A 22,479-nucleotide genomic window follows, 5' to 3' on the forward strand; every position below is an offset into this window, starting at 1 on the left:
ATGCATGCCTTTTTGGTATGCCATCAACAGCAGACTTAGGTGGAAGACAATGTCTCAGCTGTGTACTTGTGTGTATGTGAGTGAGAGAAGCAATTTCTAGGGAACAGAAATAAGGAACTAGAATATTTTTCTGACATAATTAAGCAGTACCATAGACTTGTCTCTACAGCATTTTATTTTCTATGAAGTGCAGTACACTGAATATTAGTTCTGTACAGGGTTTTCCTATTCTGTACAGGGTAACTAATTGTAATTGGATAGAAGCAAATCTTTACAATGCTGCACATATGTTTGTATTATGCTCCTTTTTAATGATACTTCTATTTGAGTTATGTTGCTAGTTTTCATTATAAAAGATCCCAAAAGAACAACAGATTAATTACCTGTGCTTAAACTATCTCTTGTAACGAAGACACACTTTTCTGTATCTGTCAACGTTTGGCAACTTGAAGAGTAGAAGGAAAAAAGATTTTTTTTTTTCAAATTATTTAAAACATATGAATAAATGGATATATTGGAATTTTCCAAACCAATATAATGAAACCCATTAGGTCAAGTGTCCTAAATGAACATTTATTGATAGAACTTATTTTTCTAGAGATGCAAATAGCACAAAACTGAGAGAACATGTAGGGGCATTTTGAGGAACTGGACAATTATATGTTTGTATTGGATGAAAAAAAGTGAAATCTCATCTATGGAAAGAGCAATTTTAAAGTTGCTAGAAATATCCTAGAGAATTAGCTTGGACTAAAGTTTAGATAACCAAAATGAGAAGGCATGACTCTGACATCAGCTATTCCTATGTTAATTTTCCACTGTGAGGTCTTTTTTTTTTTTTTCTGCTTTCACTTTTTAGTAACACCTTCAAGAGGCTTCTGAAATATTCTGGAGGACAGTTATGTCCCTCAAAAAATGTTGGAAGAATATTAAAACAGAGCTGATAAAGGCATACCCATAGTTCGGTAGTTGTAACTGCAGCCAGATGTTGCTTTGGCTGAAATGACATTCCTTTTTCTTTATAGTAAAGCAAAGTAGCTTTACACTTTCTTCATTGCTTTTGACAGTATGAATTAATACAGTCATTTTTTATGACACATTTTTGCATTTCAGCAGAAGACACTTCCTAGTGACAAGGACCTTCTGCTCCCCAATTCTGATAGATTTGATGTTCAGAGGAATGTTGGTTTACAGCCTTTCTGCATGTTGATATAAATTACTTGCTGTTATGTGAAGACATCCAAGGCCATTATTCCTAACTGAAAAGTTAATAGAGTGTTTACAGGGTTATACATACGTTGTCCTTTTTTTCAGTGATCTTTACTTCCTATAAAACATTCTGATCAACCGTTTCTTCCTCCATATTTAACTTCAAAATCCTCTGGGCTAAGCATTACACTGGTTTTGGCACAGCATAATTGGCTTTCACAGTTGACTGCAGACCTCTTCAGTTCCCTCATCCTCGGCTGTTATTGATGAAAGGTCTGAATAAGGGCTCCTGGCACTGATTAGTGAGCATAGTGGTGTGGAAGGAAATGCACCCTGCTTCAGAATAAATGCCACTCTTTTCTCAAAGAATTTGTTTATTCATTCTCGGTTACACATGACAAAGTCTGATATAAGGACATTAAACAGCCATGGGTGACAGATCAAAATTCATCTAGGCCCATGATGTTAGGATTTATCCAGTAAATGCCGGACACACTTAATACACTCTAGACCAACTCTTTTAGTTTGGATTTGGAAAGTCCAGTTGACAATTGGTTGTTTTTGTCTTCTGCTATGCTGGCATGACTAGGTTAGAAATGTTTTTAAGGTTTTAACCAGATTTGGTTAGTGTTAGCATACTCTATCATGTCAGAAGAAGCAGCTGTTGATGAGTGCTTTGTAGGAGGTCAGTTGGGAGAGATTAGTGAAAAAAAAGGGCAACAGATGCAACTTGTTTGGTATCACATTTAGAAATATCATATATATATATTTTACAACATCATCGATAAGAAATAGGGTCTCACCTCAGTAGTTTTTATAAACCTGCTGAAGACTTCTAATCAGAAAACAGATGGAGATCTATTAAAACTACTGCTTATGACTGCTTTAATAGATCTGCCTCTGGATTGCTTATGCTGATGATGACAGACTGATTAGGTCTGAAACCTCACTGAGTATCCTGGGATTTGACATGAGCGCCCCACTGATTAAAAACATTACAGCAATACTGTGAAACTTTTGTGGTCCTTCAGTTTTCTGGTCCATAAAACCACGCCTACAACATTGGTGTTTGGGTATTATGTGAACTGTTTACGAGTCAGCAAAGAGGGATGATAAAATTCTAGGTATCAAAGAATGCTTTCAGGAATTAGAGAATACCTTGAACTAGAAATGGGATCTGCAAGGCTTTTATAGGTTAAGTGAGGATTCACTGAATGAATAGGGGGTTGTGGTCTCCTACTCTCCTGCCTGATACTAGAGGTTCAAGAGCATGTCTGAAGTTTGTTTAAAATTTCCTTTCTCACTCTTTCCTGTACATATTCTAAGATCTTCAATTTGGCCTCAGCATATGGACAATCAGAAAAACCTGATAATTTTTTTCTCAGTGTATTTTTGTTGATTTTTTTCTTCATTGATTTCAGAATCTGCAAATGCAGATTTAAAAAAGCTATTCATTGCTTTCATCAAACAACTGTTGGCATCACTAAAGCTCTTTTGTAAGCATGGTTCACGTTTCCTGTGTCTATGCCACTTGAAACTGTATCTGAATGTTTTCAAGATTAAAAAACCAAAACAAACCACAAAAATTAATAGCTGTAGTTGAATGTCTGAATGGGCTTCATTTGTGTTTTCCTTTTTGATGGTGATGTGACTTGTCACCAGTTAAACCAGAATTACAGAACTATTATCCACCGAAATAAGTGAGATTCGCAAAAACATGTCAGAGGGGGGAACGACTGAAAAGTGCTAGGTCTTCAGCTCCAGTGAAATGAGTTAGAAATCAAATGCAGACTGAAAGTCAAAGCAAAGTGTAGACAACTCAATTTCTCTAAGTTTTTAATACAAAGCATAAAAGAAAAAAAACCCCTCATACTTTGTGATTATATCATACATTCATTTTTATACCTTTCATGGGATTATAGAATCATTGAATGGTAGAGGTTGGAAGGGACCTTTAGAGATCATCTAGTCCAAACCCCCTGCAGAAGCAGGGTCACCTAGATCAGGTCGCATAGGAACATGTCCAGGTGGGTCTTGAAGACCTCCAAGGAAGGAGACTCCATAACCCCTCTGGGCAGTCTGTGCCACTGCTCCCTCACCCTCACAGTGAAATATTTTTTCTTATGTTTAAGTGGAACTTTTTGTGTTCCAGCTTCATAAAAAAAAATTACTTACTTTAAAGATTACTTATTGAAGATGTCCATAGGTCTTTTGTACATTAAAGCACAAAAGACATTAAAATACCTAACGTTACTACAGTTACATAATGCCATAGAGAATTTTTCTGTAAATGAAGGAACATTTGCTGATACTGATTCAGGGTGAGAGTTATTACGCTTTTGAAATTTAGCCCAAAATAATTTCCCTTTTTGCTTTTTGGGTTTTTTTTTTTTGATAGGCATAGGGGTCAAAGACAGGTTAGAATAGGAATGTCTAGTTAAACTAAGCCATAAATTTTGCATGCAGCTCGCCTTGACAGTTTTTTTTGTATACCTACTTTACTTATCTTCTTTGCTAGCCTTTTATCCTGCTGGATTCTCTTCATTAGTTGTCAAATTTCTAATCCTATTTTACACAAACAGCTAGAGGTAAAATAGCAGACAGTGGCAGCAAAATTCATAGTTAACAAGTTTATATCATGAGGCCCACAGTGGCTTGGTTGCACATAGGTTTTCTGCCCTTCAGAGTTCATCTTGCAGATTCATAGTGCTATTTTACACAAGTGGATGTGAAAGGCAGCACAGACTTTTCTGGAGGTGGTCACTTACAAAGGAAAAAGGAAATGAATCAATAGAATTGTCTTCCATATTTCTGTGACAATAACAAGCACATCAAGGTCTTAAGCTAGGTCTTAACGTTTTTGTTTTATAATAAAGTATTTTTTTTTCAATACTTGATCCTTTTTTACACAGTGTGATACAAAAGCCTCTGTAGTGCTGTTTCAAGTATTTTTATACTGAATAAAAAAATAACATATATTTTTTGTTCTGAGATAGGTGCTCCTAAAAAATTCCAGTCACGTCCTGTGGATGTATTAAAATATTTTGTCTTGTTGAATATATGAGCAAACTACATATTCTCCTCCTGGTAGGATGTCTGACCTACCTCATTCTCATCCATATCCAAAAAAATACTCACCCTAGGCAAAATGTTCACAATGATGTAATGGCTGTCTCTGAAAATACTATGCTTGGAGGTGACATACTTTGGAATGACCTATGAAAAATGTCAGCATCTATTTTGAGCCATCTACAATATTTGAAAGATATTTCCCCAAGTTTGTCTCAACTGCTTTGTGTAGAAGCTTTATCTTGCTGTTTTCCATCATCATGTATATATTAAAAAATTGCTGACAAATTTAAGAAGGATGAATTCAATTCATCTGGCCTTGGTCATTGAAATAATTTTTTCAAATGACAGTTATACCTGCAACTGCCTTTCACTCCATCTGACATGATTCTGATGTTCAAGGATCGTCTTTAATATGTGAATTTATACATTAGTCTCTTCCCTAGTTTAATACTTGATATCTCTTTTAGAAGTATTGAGAAAGATATAAATGGTATTGCTGATTTTTAGCATGCTAACAACTCTCAAATGAAACCTAAACTGAAATTCTATTTAGGCTTAGTATTGCACATCCACTCTAATGTTTTATATCAGACTGGATTATGTAATGATACCAAGACTGGTGCCCACTATGTGCTATTGCTTAAAGTAAGTTTAGCTTTGCTAACAGCAAGAGATTAGAAAAATCAACTAAAGTATGTCTTGAAACTAATGAGACAAATTTTGACTTACCAACTATGTCCTGCAGCTTGCTTTACTTTACATTTTATCCTTTTATGAACAACAGTTCTCAAGCTTTAACTTTAGTTGCTAAGAACCAGAACTATGCTTGAACCAGCACCTTGAAGTTGCATACCCTATGACCCCTTCTTTGCACTAGCCAGCCACCTGAAGGCAAAAAACTTGCGAGACATCAGCCCTGATTATTTGCTGCAGTCAGATCAAGCAGATGTTTCATGAGGGTGAAAGTTCAAGAAGTGTTAACGGTGCAACAAATTAATATCTTCTAAGGATTATGGTTTACAGAAGTTTTGTTCCATAGGAACCATAAAGTGTAGCTCAACAGATCATTCAGTATGTATTTTTGTGCTGTTATCTGCAGCTGCAACTGTTTCAATTCACTTATTAGGACTCTTCAGTGTTGGCATTCCAAAAATCAGGCTGCTAGTTAACAGGGAGTGCACGTGCAGCCTAGACTTTTATTACCTTTGTTACCATCCCTTTGAACACTAAGTAAAATCTTCCTTGCAAGCCATGCAGTGCACTGGGATACTCAATGCACTGAAAGTAAGGTATGAAGAAGTGAAAAAGTGCTGTCGGTTGCAAAGTCAGGATGATTTAGTCTACAGAAGGCAACTAACTCATCTATCCCTCGAGTTGCACCAAGGATTAATATGGGCCAATAAATACATTTCTGAAGGAATGATTCTTAAATTATCTCTTTTTTGTGATTTCCAAATAGGCAAAAAGGTCAAGTTTAACTATTTTAGGTAACTCCTCTTTTGTTTGTTTCAAAACCCTGATCAAAGCTAACAGTGCAAATTAAGGTAAAGCTATTATGAAGTTATCTGGGAAGACCATTACAATACATGCAAAAACTTAAAAAGATAGTGTTTTAAAGCCAGAATCTTTCCTACTCATCTTGAGGGAGATTCTTCCTTCCCTCTTGACAAAAAAAAAGGTTACTTACAAGAATAAGCATATAAGTGACGTAACTTCCCAGTATACTACAACCTGAATTCAATTATGTAGCACCTGATACACAAAAAAACCGCTAAGATATTTTAACATTTCTTACAAAGATTAACACAAAAAGTTCTAGTGTTTGGGCTTTGTGGTGGAAGTACATTTTATCTGCATTTTGTTTGATTATTTTTATAGGAAGGTGTCTTCAATTAATTTATCTGATTCTGAAAGAAGATTCCCCCCAGGAATTATTAAAAAAAAATTAAGCTGAAAATAGTAAAAAAGTGATTTCAATATTTTATATCTACACCATGAGTACAAATTTCAAATGTATCTATTTACTGAGCTAAGTCTCATAAAAAATACATTGGAATTTGACTCTCATAGTGCTTATATTTCTTTGAAAAACAGATATGAGAGTGTACTGGCCCACAGGGCATAGCTTTGCTACTGTCACAGCCTTTCTATTGCTTCAAGTTGTGGAAGTCAGCAGAAGTAAGCAGAAAAGCTACCGATAACCCTGATGAGTAATCTACATATAATGCCATGACTGCAGTCAGAATGAACAGAAATCTCCTGCTTTCTGCATTTTGGGTGAATATGCAACCATGAGGCCAATATATATATGAGGGTTGTGAAGGCCTTCAAAACCCACCTGGATGAATTCCTGTGTGACCTACTGTAGGTGGCTCTGCTCTGGCAGGGGGATTGGACTAGATGATCTTTTGAGGTCCCTTCCAACACTTAAGATTCAGTGATTCTGTGAATTGAGGGAGCTGCAGTTGCAAACTCTGAGTAGGCTTTCTAGAAGACTTGAGAGGCATATTTTAAATATCTCCAAGAGTATAAAGGAATGAAATGATGTAGGAGACAAGCAGAATAACATATCTTTTATTCAAGCCAGACATATGCACAGTTGAGGTTTTTCTTCATAAAATTTACAAAAATGTGAATTAACAAAGTAACTATCAGAGATCTTATTAGACTTATTATAATTTTAGTGTTGCTTCTTCCAAATACTGAGGAAGTGATATGCCATCTAGTTCATAAAGGAATGAATATTTTTGGATAACTGCAAGACTCCAGAAAGGAGCCTTTTCTGAAGGAAAAGTCTAAAAAGTGTGAAATCTGTGAATATATAAAGAGAATTTGCAAAAGTACATAATATCTAGATTTATTAATGACAGGTATGGCATTCTAGCTAAATGGGAGTAGATCCTCCTTGCACTGAATTTAATGAAGACTTTTTTTCCTTACTTCAAGTGATAATTGTAAATCACATTCTATCTCTCAACAGAAGTTCAAGAATCAGTGGATAAAACTAGTTCTCAGCTTCCCTGAGTTTAAACATGAAATTTCTTGTGAGAAGGGAGAGTGTAATTGGGAAAGATCTGGTCTAGATAGACTTAGTTTGTAAGTCCTTTGTAGGCAAGAAATTATTTATGCACGTATCGGGAATACCTGACTGATTGTATTATCTGGTAAAGGTTTTTGTAATATCATTGCATGGTAGAGGTCAGGCACTCTTTCAAGTTGTCCATGACGTGTGTTCAGTAGGATTTATTATTTCAACATAAGTATTGTGACCTCATCTAGGTTGACCTGTTTCTGCAGAGGGGTTGGACTAGATGATCTCTGGAGGTCCCTTCCAACCCCTACCATTCTATGATTCTATAATTAAGTATAACTCGCTGTTTCCAAAACATAATTTAGTCCTCTTATTTCAGGAAGAATGTGTGCTTATGTATGTGAGGAGGTGACATATGGCTGTTTCTATGAGTATCTTTGAATTGCTAAAATAATGTATGCTTTGAACTTTTCAAGTGTTTAATTCTGTCTTTCAAAAGAATATGTTAATTATAATTTATTTTTAAGTGAGTATTTAATTTGGCTAATTGACAGCTGGCCATAGTAATTGTGATTTGATCTGGGTTTTTTTTTCTGTCTCTAAAGCAATCAAGATCTTGATAACCTCACCAAAGTGGATCCAAGTTCTTACACAAGTGACAAGGAGTAAGTTTTCAAAGCTTCTCAGACCCTGCTTTTCTGAGACCATGAGTAGTTTTTAACTACGAAAATGTCAGTAAAGGTAGTGTTGTGTAAGATGTTTATAGATTAAGAAGTAGCATTCCTTATACCATTGACATTATATATGGTGAACATAAAAGTATAGATTAATTAACTGGTATGTGCTGAACAAGCAATACCTATGGCAAACTTCCATACCTGCCTTATATGCTTCCTCAATACAATTATTAAAGAAACATTTTAATATAGTTAGAGAAGGGGCATTAAACAATATGTTGTACAACTCATAGATGATAAGTGTTGCCCCAATAGGGTGTAACAAAGCATTTTGGTTAGCAAAGGCAGTGATCCATAAAGAATAGCTTGAACTTACATTTTGAACAGCACAGCAGTTCAGCGTGTTTCAGACCAAGTTTTTGTGGTCTGTAAGCTGCCTTTCAGCATATGGAAAGGAAGGAACTATCAGGGTACTGTGCTAGTAAAAGATCTGTAAGATTTGTCACACCTAACACCAATATTCTACAGATAATTTAAAGAATAATGTTCTAAATAGTAGCAGCATGTAAATGTTGCCCACATCTGATTATTTATTTTACAACAATCTCACAGGTATGCATGCATACATACATTTATGTACACTCAGCACTAACCTGTAAATTGAGTGTGAGGGTTTTTTTTCAAATTCACAGAGAATTTGTTAGGATGGAGTTCTGGACATTGATATACTACTGGATTTTAGGAGGTATATAAGTTTTAAGATTAATAAGCCTATTATGGATTGAAGTTATCAAGTTGTCAGTTTCACAGAGCTAATTTAGCCTTTCACTTTTGCTCCCTGTTTCTACCTAAAAACAATCAGCATTTTATCATTAGAGTGCTTTTCATAGGTCATTCCATTTTCTAATTTAAAAATTTTCTAATTTAAAAGTATTTTCCTAATATTCTAATTTGAAAATAATTTGTAAAAAAATGTGGAGTAAAAACTAGCCACTAGTTGAATTGTATTTATGAAATTTTAAAATGTTTCCTTATATTGAAACTTTCTGAGTCTTTGGATGCTTACAGTTTCAGTCTAAGTACAGACAAAATCAGTGCTTTAATTGTTGGCTATGATGACACATGGAGGTGATTTCCTGTCATTCCAGAAGTAAAAATATGTGGATATTTGGTATATTTTTAGAAGTTGCCTCAAGAAGTAGTAATTTCTTAGTTTTAAAAAAACCACTATTTTTTTTTTGCAAATTAATGATGCAAACAAGGATCATTTTTCTTGGAGTCTGTAAATTAAGGTCTTTGAAATATTCTCCTTCACGATCTTCAGTGGCAAAGGACATTCTTAAACTATGGCATTGACACGAATAAACAAAGCCTTTTTAATTTCTTGGTCATGCTAGATAACATTTTTTATTAAATTGTACAAAACTTGACCTTGCTACCTTGCTAGTGGGAAATTGTAAACATATTTTCTTATGGTCAATAAGTGTTTGCCAATTTTTAACAAAAAAATTTACTTTTTCCCTTTTAAATGTGCTTTTTTTTTATTACACTTTACCTCTTTGCAGATAGGAGGAATGCTTTAACAATTGCATTTTTTTGTTTTTCAGAGGAAAAGACTCTGAGGATTTTATTGGGATAAACACTGTTGGTCAGAAAAATAAAAGGCAAGGCTGTAATTATGTTTCCCTCATATACTTACAAAATGTTTGTAGTGACTGGAGATTAGTATTAATAGGTTTTGTTCTGTAGAAATCATTAGAGGAGTCAAAAGTAATATTTTTACTTGATTTAAACCACGGAATTCTAGTTTTTGAAAATTCCTCATTAATTACAGGCTAGTAAATATAAATAATTTAGTGTGAAAGGTAGGACATAACTTTATCATATTGAAAGTAAATTGTCAGCACATGACAATCCAAGTTTTCAAAATTAATGTGAAATGCTTCAGCAAAGTAATATTGTCCTTTAAATGCGAAAGAGGAGCATTATAAATAAATAAATAATCTTTTTTATGGAAATATTAGTAATTTTCAAATGAGAACCAGTGGGGCCTTTTTTTAATCTTAAACTATTTTTCAATGGATAACATTATTATTTTTAATTACAGAGCATTTAATGTAAAATAGTAATTTTAAATAATAATAGTACATTATATAGATGATCTATATTATTATATGAAATTTATAATATGAAATCAGTTTTTTCACAGCCAATGAATTAATAGTTCCTAGTATAAACCCTAGATAATAGTTGGAAGAGTAATCTGGGCTGGATATAAAGAGAAAGCAAATGACACATTTCCATAGGTCATGGTGCTGTTGACTGTACCAGACAAAATTCTGCTGCCAAGTTGAAATGAGCCATTGTCAGTTTAGAAGGTGTAGGCTAGGCCCTTCACCTATAGCAACACAATGTGACACCGTGATCATAAATTGAAACAAGAGATTCAAACTGGGTATAAGGACTGTCCAGCAGTGGAGCAGGTTGCGACACCTCTCTTCTTGAAGGTTTTCAAGACCCAACTAGAAAAAAGGCCTGAGCAACCTGGTCTAATCTCCGAGATCCTCCTTTGAGCTGGAGGTTGGACTTGAGACTTCTCAAGTTGCCTGAATTCCAACCTGAATTATCTTACAATAGTATAATGAACTTAGCATTTTTGAGTAGTTTGTCATTCTTTTGTAATGTCACACTGGACAGAAACTGGAAAATATTAAAGATGGAACTGATAATTCTTACTTCACAACTAAACATTTATGAAACAATTGTGATACATGGTGTAGTCAGGAAGATTCCTTTTGAAAGCCATTAATTTAATTAATTCTGAGATCTTTCTTAATTTCACAGAGATGAGGACTCTGGTAATCGCACTGAAGTAAAATCTGCTGATGACCAAAGTAAAAAGCGGTGAGACTCCATTCATAGTTCTTTCTAAAATTTAAAGAGCACGTATTGAAAGTTGAGCTGTTTAATGTGGTAACAAAAAAATGTGAATTTCTAATACAAGCAAGCAGGATTTGCATAACTTGAGTAAGATATCTGTATTATTTCTAACATGTGCCTGATTAACCAAACAGAACAATCTAGTTACATGCATTTTGAAAATAAAAGCAATGACTCAAATCTCTAATCTCTTGCAGCGAATGAAAATGCCTGGTGACAAGATCCTTATAAGTACTTATTGTGCTTATCAAGGTGTTTTGTCAACTGAGCCGTTAGCATCTCAAAGAAAACATAAGTAACTGTGTGCATAGTTTAAAAGTATCACTGCTACTATTATTTGCAAAATCTAACATCCATCTTGGTCAACTAAAGTGGAGTTAGTATTATGTTTTTAAGTAATGTTATGATGGTATCTTTTTGAGTCTTCAATTTAGTTGTATATCTAAATGAAGAGGAAGAATGTAGTGGTCTGTGTACATAAATAGTTTTGCTATTTCATAATATGAAATTTTTTTATCCCAGCCTTCCCATTTGACAATCTGACCAGAGAAGCATATATTGAATATCTATGGTGAATGAATTTCTCTTTTAGTTCTAAAAGGGGGCCTGCCAGATTAGCGGTGAAGCACAATAGAGGGTGCTGCTTCATGCAGCACGCCATGCATATAAAACAGTGACCATCTCCAAGCAAGGTTCATTTAGCAAAGCTTCAGACCTTGGCGAGCTCTCTGAAATAAATCAACTGCAGAGCAAACATCCAGAGTTAAGGCTTATAATCATCAAGTTGTTTCAGAATAAAACCTTTGGCAGAACCAAACAAGAGCAATCTTTGTCTCAGCTGCTTTGCAAAAACATCAAAAACATTATTAGCACTTATTCCTTAAATCCTATAATTTGTCTAACAAGATTTATTTTTATGTTTGGTTGCATGTCATGTTTGTGGTAGAGAAAACTGCAGGAAACAAAGTTCCTTTTTCCTGATTTTTAATCCTGATTTTTTTACATAAATGTATCTGTTTAGCTGGTCATTTTTAATGAAAACATAACTGTAGTACACCCAAAAAAAGAGAAAAATTAAAGCAAAAGTATAGCAAAAACAAGAAAAAAGCATTATAGAACACTGCCAAGAAAATGCAGAATGCTATCAACCACCAAGACATTACTTCACAGAGGTATCTGAAGTTCAATTAAAGTTAGATAAAGCTTCTGATATGAATATATCTACCAGCATAAATGGGAAGACTTAAAATTACAGGTCAGTGACTTCATTTATTTCTCACAAGCAACAATTTAACAACTGTAAGAAATAGACATATCTATTTTACCTACTATTTCTAGCCCAAGCTTCTACATTTATGTCTTTAACTGATGACGTACAGCTGAAAATGGTTTCTAAAAAGTGATTGTTTTGTTGTTGTGTTTTTCTTTTATTTAGGATAACTGAGCAAATACATGAAAATCCTCCAAGGACTCCAAATAATCTCCCAGAAACAAACTACTCCAGTGATAGTGAAAGAAAGACCAGGTACTGTGGACAATGAATTGAGAACCTAATGTGCCATTTCTTGCAAAAAAACAAAATTAAAACCAACAACAACCAAAAAAACCCATATCTTCATGCAAGAAATTTAAGGGATTTTTAGAAACCTCACACTATTCTCTGGAGTCATACCAGCCCCCTTCCAAATTCTGCTTCCAGGATCCCATGCATAGAAGCCCACAAAGCACAGCTCTAGCGCACAGAATGGAGAGCACAAGACATAACCTGTGTAGCTCTAGAGATGTAGCTGAGGTAGGAAATTCAGGAAAGCAGTTAAGCCAGAATTCTTATATAATCAATAGAGAAAAGGCATTTCCTGCATGATAGATACTCCATGCTCATGGGGAGCCTATTTATTTCTGAAGCTCTAAGGAAAACATTGCACTCAAGGGCCTCGTTAAGTTCCTAAAACTAAATGGGATGAATCTGAACTGATGTATCATCTCTTATCCCAGTCATTGAAACCACAACGTGAGTTTCTGATTTTTGACCAAGTGCAAACTGCTTTAAAAACCATTTCTCTTGCAATGGTCTTGTTCTAGTTGGATTCTGTCTCCACAAGCACACATATTGCAAATATGAGTGAAAAATGTGATGTAGGGATATTTAACAGAAGTCGCTCAACATCAGGTCTGTTGGTAACGGGAAATAATGGAAATAAAGGAATCATTATATTTTTCTTCAAAGACAAAATATATTTTAAAGAAATATAACAGCAAAAAATATAACATCTAATTCTCAAATGAAGGACCTTTTTGCATTAGGAAAACCTTTCTTCAGTAGTGGTGGATGTGGCAGTGCTGAGTTAAAAGTTGGACTTGATCTTAAAGGTCTTTTCCAACTTAAATGATTCTATGGTTCTATCTTTGTGGATTGATTATTAATGTATACGGGACTGTGTCTATAACTAAACACAATGAGTTAAATGGAAGATCTGTGAAAAATAAGTTTAACAGCAAAAAGCAGCATGCATAGGCCCATACTTCATAGGAACAGAGAGGTTAAAATTCTTGGACTTGATCTTAAAGGTCTTTTCCAAAGTAAACAATTCTGTGATAGTCCTATGCCACTCCTCACTAAAGGAAGAAAGTTTAGGCACTTGCACCATCAATATACTCCACTCTGTGACATGTATTGTGCACATGTCTAGCTTGGTCAGGGCAAAAATAGCCAGAAAAACCTCTTTGAAAAGGCAATCACTTCAGTTTGCTTTTCTATTTATTTAGCTTACTTTCACCTTGCTTGATGAGCTTTGGGTGTTCATTTGAGGAGATACTTTCTGTGTGATGAGCAAACCTAGTTTTGCTACATTACTATTAAATAACAAGCATATTGCTATGTTCTATGAAACATGAATAAGGGATTTATCATTTAAGCTTCTCAGTAACTGTGCAATTTTATTACATTTATGGTGTTGCACAGAAATCAAATAAGACATTTACACATTACAAAAGGCAGGTGTGTAGAAAAGTGTATCTGGGCTGTGTGACACCTTACACAGGCATGTTATCAGTCTGTTAATTTCCCTTGAAAAAAAAAAGACATGTTCTGCAAATATATATGATTATAAGCAATTGCCAAATATTATTCAAAGGTGATATGACATGTAATAATTACAATATACCTTATGAATTTCTGGAGGACTATGATAATTAAATTTGTTCAGAATTGTTCAAAATATGACAAGCTGACTTCTTCAGCTTGCTCATCCCTTCCATGCAAACAAAACTGATAATTAAGCAACTAGAACTGAGACTGTTTAAAAAGGAAGATTTAACCTCACTGATAGTTAAATTCAGTATATTCCTTCCAACTCTGATACAAGGAACAATACAGTTAATGTAGTGAACACAAAGCACACATTGAACAGCCTGGTTTATAAAGACCCTCACTCTACTTCTAGGGACATGTTGTAATTTTGTTTGACTGTTTGACAGCTCTTTGAGGACTAGTGAAATAAAGGGATAAAAAAGAAAAGGGAAAAATGCAGTGTGTCACCATTTCCTGACATGTATCATTTATCCAGGGATATCAAGTCAGGCAAGCCCAGCTTTTGCTGAACAACAGAACATGAACTACAGATGCTGTTTTCTAATTTATGCTTTTTTACTTGATATATTTTTCTCGATGGTTGTGAAAATACAGAAAAAGAATTCATCACAAGTATGATGATTATTTGTTTTATAAGCATGTTACATTAGTTTAATGTCATATTATCATCACTGTTGTGAAAAATTTAAAAACAAAAAAAGTGCTGTTTGGTGACTGCCATGGTATCACTTTTTCACAGCAAATCATCATATGGTGCCTATGAAGAAAATATAACTGGAAATACTATCAAAACTGTTTACTCTACTTCTGATAGGTAAGTACGCATTAATAACGTAGAGCATGAAGGAACACAGTCATTTTGTATACATGTTCAAGTGTGCAGACAAAAGGGAGTAGTGGAAGTCACCATTAGGCACATCAGACAGCTTTTCATACAGCCCCCTCCTTCAGTGGGATCTTGCCATCAAATCATTACCACAGTTCAGCAGCCTATTATTCTGTTAGGCCTGTCTCGGCTGACATTTAAAAATAACTATAGAAACAACAGCCAGTGCCTAAAGTGCTAGAGCTGGCTTTGTGATTCTGTAGGTTTCTACCTCAGGCAGCTGCTTACACTGCAAAATTTCCTTCCTTTGTGAGAATGGTGTCTGTAATGCACTTTATGTACAGATGCGGAGAGATGTGTTCCCAATGCTGATTAAAGCTCACACTACTTAAGCTATTCCCAAACATGAGAAGGATATTTGTGCAATCTCACCTCACGGGGAAAAAAAAAGTACTTAAACGTGCCCACTATTTTCAGTTCTGACCATTTGGACAAGTCCCATTGCTTGAAAATAATGTATCAGAAAAACTTGTATCCTTTCCAACGTAAGGAACTCTGAGAACAATTACATAGTAATACAATGGTTTATCATTGAACGAGAAGGAGCAATACCAGTTGATTTTGTAGTGCTAAACCAAGAGTAAACTTTGTACCCAGAGAAAGTACAGACTGATGTCACATAAGAATGCAGAAAGAGCTGAGAAAACTTTACAAAATATTATTGTTATGAATACCACGTAGGCTGTTCTATACATGTGTTCACTGCAACTGCCATGAAAGCAGGGCTCTGTATGCAGAGCAGAAAACTAAAACTGGTTTTAGGCACTTCTGCAATGTGGGGAATTGTATATCAGACTGATCAAATGGCGGCAGTTTAAATTCAATTACCAATTTACTTTTGTGACCAAAATATTAACATCACTACCATCTTCTTCATCCCCATTTAATACACGTGCTCCCAGACATTTAGCAGCTTACTACAGCCTCATTACTGTTTGAAATCGTTCCATTCACTAAAGAAGACCCTTTTTTTCTATCAAGGTATTTTTGCTACTTGACAATTATGCTCAGCAATTTGCCCATCGTGGGAGCATGTGTATTACACCTGTCAACCAGAATGGAGGGAATATACACATGACATTTTCCTATTTATTGCAATTGTGCACTATACAAATGTCTTTCCCATGTAGTGCACTAAGCTTATCAATTTTCTCCTTGCAATTTCAATAGTAGCTCTTTTTCTGACAGCTGATGTTATATTATATACACAGGAGTATAATTGGAAAAGATATATGTACATACTGCAGGAAGCCCTTGGGCATAGATGCCAAAATGATCTTAGATGCCTTGCAAATTTGTTGTCATTCGACTTGCTTCAAGGTAAGAAGATTTCACCTGCTACTGAGAAACATAATGTGAATGTAATACTTGCATTATACTACACATACACTAAGGCCCTAGGCCTTTCCCATGTGGGAGAAGAGGAAAGCTTGCATGCTGGGGGTAGAGTTTAATGTAGGGAATAGTAGTCTCTCTCTCTCTCTCTCTCTCTCTCCATTCCCCTACGAAATCTCTTCCTCTTTCTTTCCACCTCTTTCTCTCTCCTTGTTCCTCTGCTCTTCCTCTCCCTGACTCTCCTTCTTTCTTGTAACCACAAAAAGGAAAACGGATGCAGTGGATGTCCTATATATTTATAAGCCTTCAGTTATACACACTCCTAGCCTGATACAGTAAATTGGATCCTACTCACCCTTTCCTCATACTGTGAAATTTTATTCTATTTTGATTTTATGAAGTTTAGTAGATATTCTTATTGACACCTAAAACCATGGCTTGTGCAGAAGTCACACTCAAAGGCATTAGTAAAAGGTATTTAAGCCATAGAAGTGAAATTATTTTATCCATTGGAATCAAAAATTTTGTTAAAAATGGTCATACGGATAATTTCTGCAGTAGGATAAAATAGCATTGAACTTGAATATGTCTTTGACTCAATTTTATTTATTAAAGATCATGTAAGGTTGGGGTTTTTTCCTACTTCTAATAAGAATGAAAGCACAAAAGAATATTTTTCTTGTTATTCCAAAGCCTTAAGCCTCAGCCTAAAATTCTCTCTTAAACTTTTCTCAGGGTATGTCTGCCAGTGCTCAGCTCCATAGTTTCTTTTCTTTCTGCCTCATTTGTGTTAATTCTACTTGCATCTCCACATAGTTTGTTGTTCTAACAAACAAAACTTGGCAAAATCACTGTATTAGCATAGCTCATTTTTCTGTCCTGTCTTGCATAGCTTCTACTTCTGATAGCAGTCTTTTTCCTAGTGATTGCTTGAAAAGTAACCCAAAGCAGAAAACAAGCACTAAGGTTGTACTTGTACATGTATGAAGTTGCATATGCTTTTTGTCTTATATGCACTTTCTGAGCTCTGTGAGCACTAGAAATGTGATTTCTTCCATGGAAATGACTATGCAATACCTCCTAAATACTATTATTGTGAGTAAATATAAGCTCTGGTTTTCTTCTGAATCTTTTTAGATAGATCAACCCACATAAAGTGGAATGGGCTATTTATGCAGTCAGGAGACTTAACATGTCAGTATTGGCTTAATTATCAGTTAAATACTTAAGGTTAATTTTAAAATGATATTTTTTTTTGCTACCGGTTCCCAAGTGGGGACCTGTCTGGCCAGCAAAATTCAGCTTAAGTTTTGAGTAATTACACATTTATGAAAACATTGACAAAAATTAAACAACTAATGCCTGGCTGTGGTTCACGCTTGTGGTTCAGCATTTAGCTAAGTAGTGCAATTTCACATCATCAATATTCATTTAGCTCCTTACAAATGCCCTGTATCCATAGAGATTTGCATGTAGCTGACAGCAGTGTAAGGTCTTTGTTTCCTTATAACGGTATATAGCAAAAGTTCAATGAATAAATAATCCGAATTGTAGGGCTTAGCTCTGTATAAAAATGTGAACTAATCCTGGTGATCAAAGCATTGAAAACATGCCTATCCTTTTGCTGAATTATACAATGAAATGTAAAACAAATGAAGAGAGCAGACTGTTTAACAGTACCTTAATACTAACGGCTTACCTAGAAAGGATGTAGAAAAAAACGTAGTTCTGTAAAAAACAAACCAACAAATAAACAAACAAAACTTTACTACTCTGACATGTTATACTAACCAATACTCAGTGGTCAATTGACTCAGTATTGACCGCCAATTAGAGCCACCAAGATGATCAGGGGACTGGAGCATCTTCCCTACGAGGAAAGGCTGCGGGAACTGGGGCTGGAGAGGAGACTGAGGGGGGATCTCATTAACATTTATAAATATCTAAAGGGTGGGTGTCAGGAGGTTGGGACATCCCTTTTTTCTATAGCAGCTAGAAACAGGACAAGGGGTAATGGGATGAAGCTGAAACACAAAAAGTTCCACTTAAATATAAGAAAAAACTATTTCACTGAGAGGATGATGGAGCAGTGTCACAGGCTGCCCAGAGGGGTTGTGGAGTCTCCTTCCTTGGAGGTCTTCAAGACCCTCCTGGACATGTTCCTATGTGACCTGATCTAGGTGAACCTGCTTGAGCAGGGGGGTTGGACTAGATGATCTCTGAAGGTCCCTTCCAACCCCTACCATTCAGTGATTCTATGAATTGCAATTTCATACTGGCCCTAGTGAGCATGTGTAACATAAGGCAATTACCTATCATCTGGATCCTGGATCTAAACATTCACACTGTCTTCAAGTCCATGGTTTTGACATCACACAATTTCTTATTAATTTAGCTGCAAAGGGATGTTGTAAGACTGTGAATTTTTTATTTTAATAAAGTTTTTCAGTCTGAATTCATCTGAATAGACAGCCATCGTGAAAATGATGGAAAGGTTTACAGCCTTTCTGGGATGGCTGACAATTTGGTTACTGAATTGTGCTGTAAAAGTAATGCTGATTTTCACTTATCAGAGGATAAAATAAACTAGAATTTTGCTATTCTTTTAGTATATTGGAAAAAAGAAAGAGACTGATCCTGGTGTCAAGACTGTGGTATATAGATTGAATTACATTGCTTCTTGATCCACTGTAGGCTTTCCCTGTGATCTTGGGAAGTCAGCCTCTGTATTTGTGCAGTTTTATATGTGAAACGTGAGCAATACTTCTCCATTTCAAAAATTAGCTTTTTAAGACCGTTGTGAAAGCAGTGTCTAGATTCTACAACAATGGGAGACGTAGTTAATCGTTAAGACAAAGTATCACATTTTGAAACAAGAAATATTCTTTAAGTTCTATTCTGAGTTGGATGATTAAGTCTGATTATGCTTTCTTTACTCCATGAAGAAACAAAACGATCTCAAAAGGATGATTCATCTCATTTTATAATAAATCTCAAAGAGACGGTTGAAGAAGCCTCTTGAAATGTCTAGGGGAAAGGAGTTGATGAGTATCATGAAAACCAGTTGAGACTTAAGTGTCTGATTTTTAGATGTCTAAAGGTGAGATACTCAGATGTCTAACGTACAGTTCACTAAAACTACCTTTAGAAGGTTCAGATTCAATGATATTGCAGTATTCATAACCCTATTCTAGTCTGGAGTTGCTTGCTTCCTAAAAGACAGCATGCTGGGAATGAAAACGAGTGAAGGGTTTCATTTCATTTTTTTCTTGTTACTTTTCCTCGTGTGTTAAAGTGTGAAGTATGTAAAAGACCACTAGAAGACCTGAAAGCAGGAGACAGCATCTGGATTTACCGAAAAACTGTGCATTGTGAGCCTTGCTATTCCAAAGTGAAAGGTAAGATGCAAGAACTATCATACTGAACACAAGAAAAATTATGTAGAGAACTTCATTCAGATTGTTTCTATATATGACACAGCTACTCCTTGTGCTTATTGCTGTGTACTTTAAACTTTTCAAAATATTTCCCTCAGTAAGACTGGCTGCTCAGGATGATATCCAACCCTAGGTTCTAGACACAATAATTATTGTGTACCTGTGTGGGAGATCTCTTAAGCTGCCGTTATATTGTGTAGAATTCTTCCTGCACAGTCAATGGAGACACTTACAGTGAGACAACATTGTCTTGCCCTGAAAGAGGCAAGAATAAACTTCAAGGCTCTCTGGAAATTGGGTTATTCTATTTAAATGAATAAAGCAGGGTTCAAAGGTACTTTTACCTAGTACAGTTATTGTGAGAAATACAGATAAGATATAAAATCTATTAAATCATAATGAAAATACTGGATTGCGAGTACCATTCTTACCTTTGTGAGAAGCATAGTGAGTGAACAAATGTGTAAGGCAGTGAAGAATGGAACTTTTGTTTCCTTAATTTTTCTAGGAGTTGATAGATTTTGAATCTTCTCTGTTTCTGGTAATTACTCATTCATAATACTTTAAATCAGTACTGATAAGCTGGTGTTCACCTATGTTCACCTGCTTCTGAGATAAGATCATGTTAACCCAAATTGTATCAATGAATGTTTCGCTGAAATACTTTTGCATTGCAAAATTTGGTGGGAAGAGAGAATTTTGCCAAGGGTCTGCATATTAAGCATTATAAATTGATATATCCTATTTCAACAAGCGACAGGATAAAACGGTCAGACTTCAGTATATTTCCTCAAAAAATGAATTGATCTAAAGTTTCCTTGTGTGACATTTAGAGAATACTGACTTACGTGTCATTTCTGATTAATCTTTTCTGTCTTGCAGAAAAATGGATCTACTAATTTTGACATAAAGAAAGCATGATAAAGAAGTTCCACTACTTTTTGGCTAAGTGTATTGGCCTATTAATTCAAACTACTACAGAAAATGATTCATTTTTATTGCTAGGTACAAATACTCTAAATGCAGTCCTACTGCATGATTCCCAAAGGAATTAATTTCATGAGAACTTAGATGCCTCTTCATACACACATTCCAGGAATAAAAACAAGATAATGTTTGGTATATTCATCAAATCTGTGAAACTGATGAGCAGCATGTAAAACTAACGGTAATTTATTGAAATGTTTTGAACAGCAGGACATACCCACACAAGTATTCTGTATTCTCTTTACTGAAAATCCAACTCCTCGGATGTAAAGATCTGTTATCTTTTTATGGAATGATTGGGATTAATCTCATCAAAAATTAGACATTTAAGTCAGCTGTTCAATTTAAACTGTTTCCATACAGAGTGAGGTGCGTTTGCTGTGTACCTTTGAGGAGAGACATCAATCTCCATACAAAGATTCTTCCCAAGTAACTTAAACAGTAACATTAGGATGGAACAAACCATCTTTGGAAAATCCATCCCAATTACTGCAGAGGGATTCTAGACAAAAATTGTTAGAGTGTTTTGATTAGAAGTACCTCACTCCATGTTTGTAATTCTGGTAACTGCTGTATTACCATTTTGCAGGGGGGAAGTGCACACCTAAGAGTTGCCTTCAGATGATGAAATACATACTTTGCATGACATTATGTTGTTGTATTTATCTTTCCTACTTTATTAAGATGACTATCTGGACACCTTGGAGAGATTCATCTCGCCTAAATATCAAAATCTACAGTGTAGATATCTACTAAGTTACTTCATCTGTTCTGTCTTTATAGTCATATAGAGTAGACTTTTTTAGAAAGTGATTCAACTGGTCAGATTGCAAACATCTATTTTATCATGATGTCAACTATGGTTTAACTTTCCATGGATTGCAAAGGAACCTGGAGTGAATAGTTCAGATTTCTAGACATCTACATTAGGTCAGATAAACTCCTTCCTTTGAGAACACAGTGAAAACATTTTTTCCGCCCTTCCAGACAGCGAACGTGTATTAAAGTATAGAAACTGAAAGAAGAGTTCATGCTTTGTTATAATATGTTTCCACAACACTGACTAGTTACCTGTCTTATTTGCCTAAAATAAGAAATAGTTCAGTAGCTTACTGGATGAACAAAAATGTTCACTACCAATCTCTGCCCTGAGATATTTTAGATCATGGTTATTCAGAACTGATTTTTCTCCCTTACATCTCAGCTTAAAAGGACTTCTTGGATACAAACATGAGATTTAGAGTGCTCTGAGCCTGTTGGACCTGAGCAAGACTTTAGAAGGGTGAAAACTGCCAAAGCCATAGATTAAGATTAGAATGCTGAATGGCTGTCCTAGCCAAACTCTCTCCTTGTCTGCGCATTCAGTAGTGAAGACAGGAGGTATGGATGTATGTGCAATTTAAACCATCAGGCTTGCAGCTGAATAATGATGTAATCTGTCTTGCCTGGCTTAAAGGATGTTCAGATTGATATGCAAAGGAGATTTGAAACAGTAGACAGTTTGTTTTGTTAATTTTATGAAAATTTCCTATGAATTAATGGCAGTAGCTTTAATAAACTTATTAAAAACATCTTTTCTGGTGTCTGTCCATTGCTGATGACATATTCTTGTTAAACTATCCTTTGTTATTGTTATTCCTGTGCTTCACCAGGAAACAATGAGACTTGCACAACAGGTGGAAAAAAGTAGTGGCAAGTTACAAAATGTTGGGGTCACAAATTTGGTCCTGTTCAGAAGCTAACAGTTACTGCTAAGGCTGTAACTGCTGTTACTTCACTGTTACTGCTGTGAAGATGTTAGATGTTTGTTTGAG

At 35.2% G+C, this 22,479-nt stretch overlaps 1 protein-coding gene across 1 annotated transcript in view; it reads left to right on the top strand.

Annotated features, from left to right (window-relative positions):
* Window positions 1-22,236, top strand: part of SCEL (sciellin) — a 47,758-nt gene extending 25,522 nt beyond the window's left edge. Inside the window, exons 11-18 of the mRNA XM_062020514.1 lie at window positions 7,918-7,977; window positions 9,597-9,653; window positions 10,834-10,893; window positions 12,365-12,454; window positions 14,760-14,834; window positions 16,118-16,226; window positions 19,537-19,639; window positions 20,561-22,236. Coding sequence (XP_061876498.1) covers window positions 7,918-7,977; window positions 9,597-9,653; window positions 10,834-10,893; window positions 12,365-12,454; window positions 14,760-14,834; window positions 16,118-16,226; window positions 19,537-19,639; window positions 20,561-20,577 — 571 coding nt within the window. The 3' untranslated portion in view covers window positions 20,578-22,236. The remainder of the gene's footprint in view (window positions 1-7,917; window positions 7,978-9,596; window positions 9,654-10,833; window positions 10,894-12,364; window positions 12,455-14,759; window positions 14,835-16,117; window positions 16,227-19,536; window positions 19,640-20,560) is intronic.
* Window positions 22,237-22,479: the final 243 nt, after the last annotated feature.

The sequence above is a fragment of the Colius striatus genome, chromosome 1, assembly GCF_028858725.1.
Source record: "Colius striatus isolate bColStr4 chromosome 1, bColStr4.1.hap1, whole genome shotgun sequence".
Classification (NCBI taxonomy): domain Eukaryota; kingdom Metazoa; phylum Chordata; class Aves; order Coliiformes; family Coliidae; genus Colius; species Colius striatus.